The 1,630-nt window shown below is 60.9% G+C and overlaps 1 protein-coding gene across 1 annotated transcript in view; it reads left to right on the top strand.

The window, feature by feature from the left end:
* TTYH2 (tweety family member 2) overlaps nucleotides 1-1,630 on the top strand; it is a 31,980-nt gene that overhangs the window by 10,006 nt on the left and 20,344 nt on the right. The window contains exon 4 of the mRNA XM_007454388.1: nucleotides 528-748. Coding sequence (XP_007454450.1) covers nucleotides 528-748 — 221 coding nt within the window. The remainder of the gene's footprint in view (nucleotides 1-527; nucleotides 749-1,630) is intronic.

The raw sequence follows: 1,630 nt of genomic DNA, 5'->3' as shown, positions 1-1,630 counted from the left end.
GGGGGGGGGTGGTGGTGTTCAGGACGCTGTGGGCTGTCCTTTGCTCTACAACAAAGCCTTTCTCTTGTGAGACGCTGAGAAAGCCTACGGTGGGAACAAAAGGTCAGGTAGCAACAGAGGGGCTCTTCGGTTTAAACATTTTATTCCTCACCCCCCAAAAGAATTCATCACCCAAGGTGTTTAAACTTTGAAGAGAATCTTCAAGGAAGAAAAATGGCTTCTCTTGTTTGTTTCCCCATCTGGGTCTGTCTTTCTAGGAAAGCACTGTGTCTTGGAGCCCAGGTCCTGGTTAGGGCCAGATGGAGCCTGTCCCCTGGATGGAGGGAGCCACAGGCTGGGCGGGTAGTGGGAGCCTCTGCTGTCCGTCCTCCGTCTGGGCCACAGCCTCATGACTCTTCGGGGCTGGGGGTGGCGCCCGTGGGGCGCTCCTTCAAGGCCAGGGTCTCCTCCAGAGTTTGAGGCAGAGGGTTTACCTCTCTGGCTTCCTACCACCCGAGGCCAGACTCAGAAGCCCCATCCCTCCCCAGGTGTCTGGAACCACCCAGAAGATGAAGGTCGACCTCGAGCAGCACCTGGCCCGGCTCAGTGAGATCTTTGCCACCCGGGGCGATTACCTGCAGACGCTGAAGTTTATGCAGCAGATGGCGGGCAACATCATTGTCCAGCTGGCAGGGGTGCCCGTGTGGACAGAGGTCACCGAGGAGCTGACCGAACTGGCCAACCAGACTGGCTACGTGGAGTACTACCGGTGAGGGGCCCTGGGGAGGGGTGATGGGGCTGCACCAGCTTCCTTCATCCAAGCCAGCGTCTTGGGGCTTGGGCTGGGACGTGCCACCAGAAGGTCTTAATAAGCCTTAGTGACTGAAATCCCTAGGATGTGAGAGCTGGTGGGGGCCGAGCGGTGGGCCGGTAGTACAGCCTGCTTATACAGGCAGGCGCTGAGCCCCAGGGAGGGGCAGTGATGTGCCGAGATCTCAGCGCAGGAGGCTGGCCCTGGCCTCCCACCCCGCACACAGCAGGGGGCTCCTCCTCGACCAGCATCCTCTGTGGCTGGCGCTGGGTGAAGTGCTGGTGGCTTATGGGTTCCTCACCTGCCCGGGTTTCTGCGACAGGTTTCCCTGCACCTGCATTCTCAGCCACAGAGGTGCAGGGGGTCAGGGAGATGGCAGCCTCTTTGCCTCCCCCCGATGGCAGCTGCTTAGCAAGCTCAGAGATGCCTCCAGCCTGAGTGATGTGGGCTGCGGGGCGCCACCCCACCTTTGCCATATCGGGTATGCAGGTTCATACCTGTGTCATCGAGCCTTTGGGGTTTCATTTACGTCTCCCCTGCCTCCCCATCACCCAAACCCCATCCCAGGTGAAGGCACTGGACACAGGCCAGCTGACCAGGGACCGGCTGCCCTCCCTCCACGCACAGGGTCTGGTGAAGGTCACTCTGGGCACAACCAAGAAAGGAGGAGGCAGTCCCGGCTTTGGGGGGCTCCCAGCCGAAGGGTGACACCCACTCATGGCATACACGTCCTTGCACACCCAGGGCAGGGCGCCTGGCACGGAGGCAGTGCTGGGGAGCGATGGACACAGGAGCCCTGAAGAGCAAGTGTCCGCTCTTTGGATGCCCCTCCCGCCCCCC

The sequence above is a fragment of the Lipotes vexillifer genome, unplaced genomic scaffold (genome assembly GCF_000442215.2).
Source record: "Lipotes vexillifer unplaced genomic scaffold, Lipotes_vexillifer_v1.1 scaffold518, whole genome shotgun sequence".
In the NCBI taxonomy this organism is placed as follows: domain Eukaryota; kingdom Metazoa; phylum Chordata; class Mammalia; order Artiodactyla; family Lipotidae; genus Lipotes; species Lipotes vexillifer.
The sequence above is the reverse complement of the archived record's forward strand: the minus strand, read 5'-3'. Positions and strand labels throughout refer to the sequence as shown.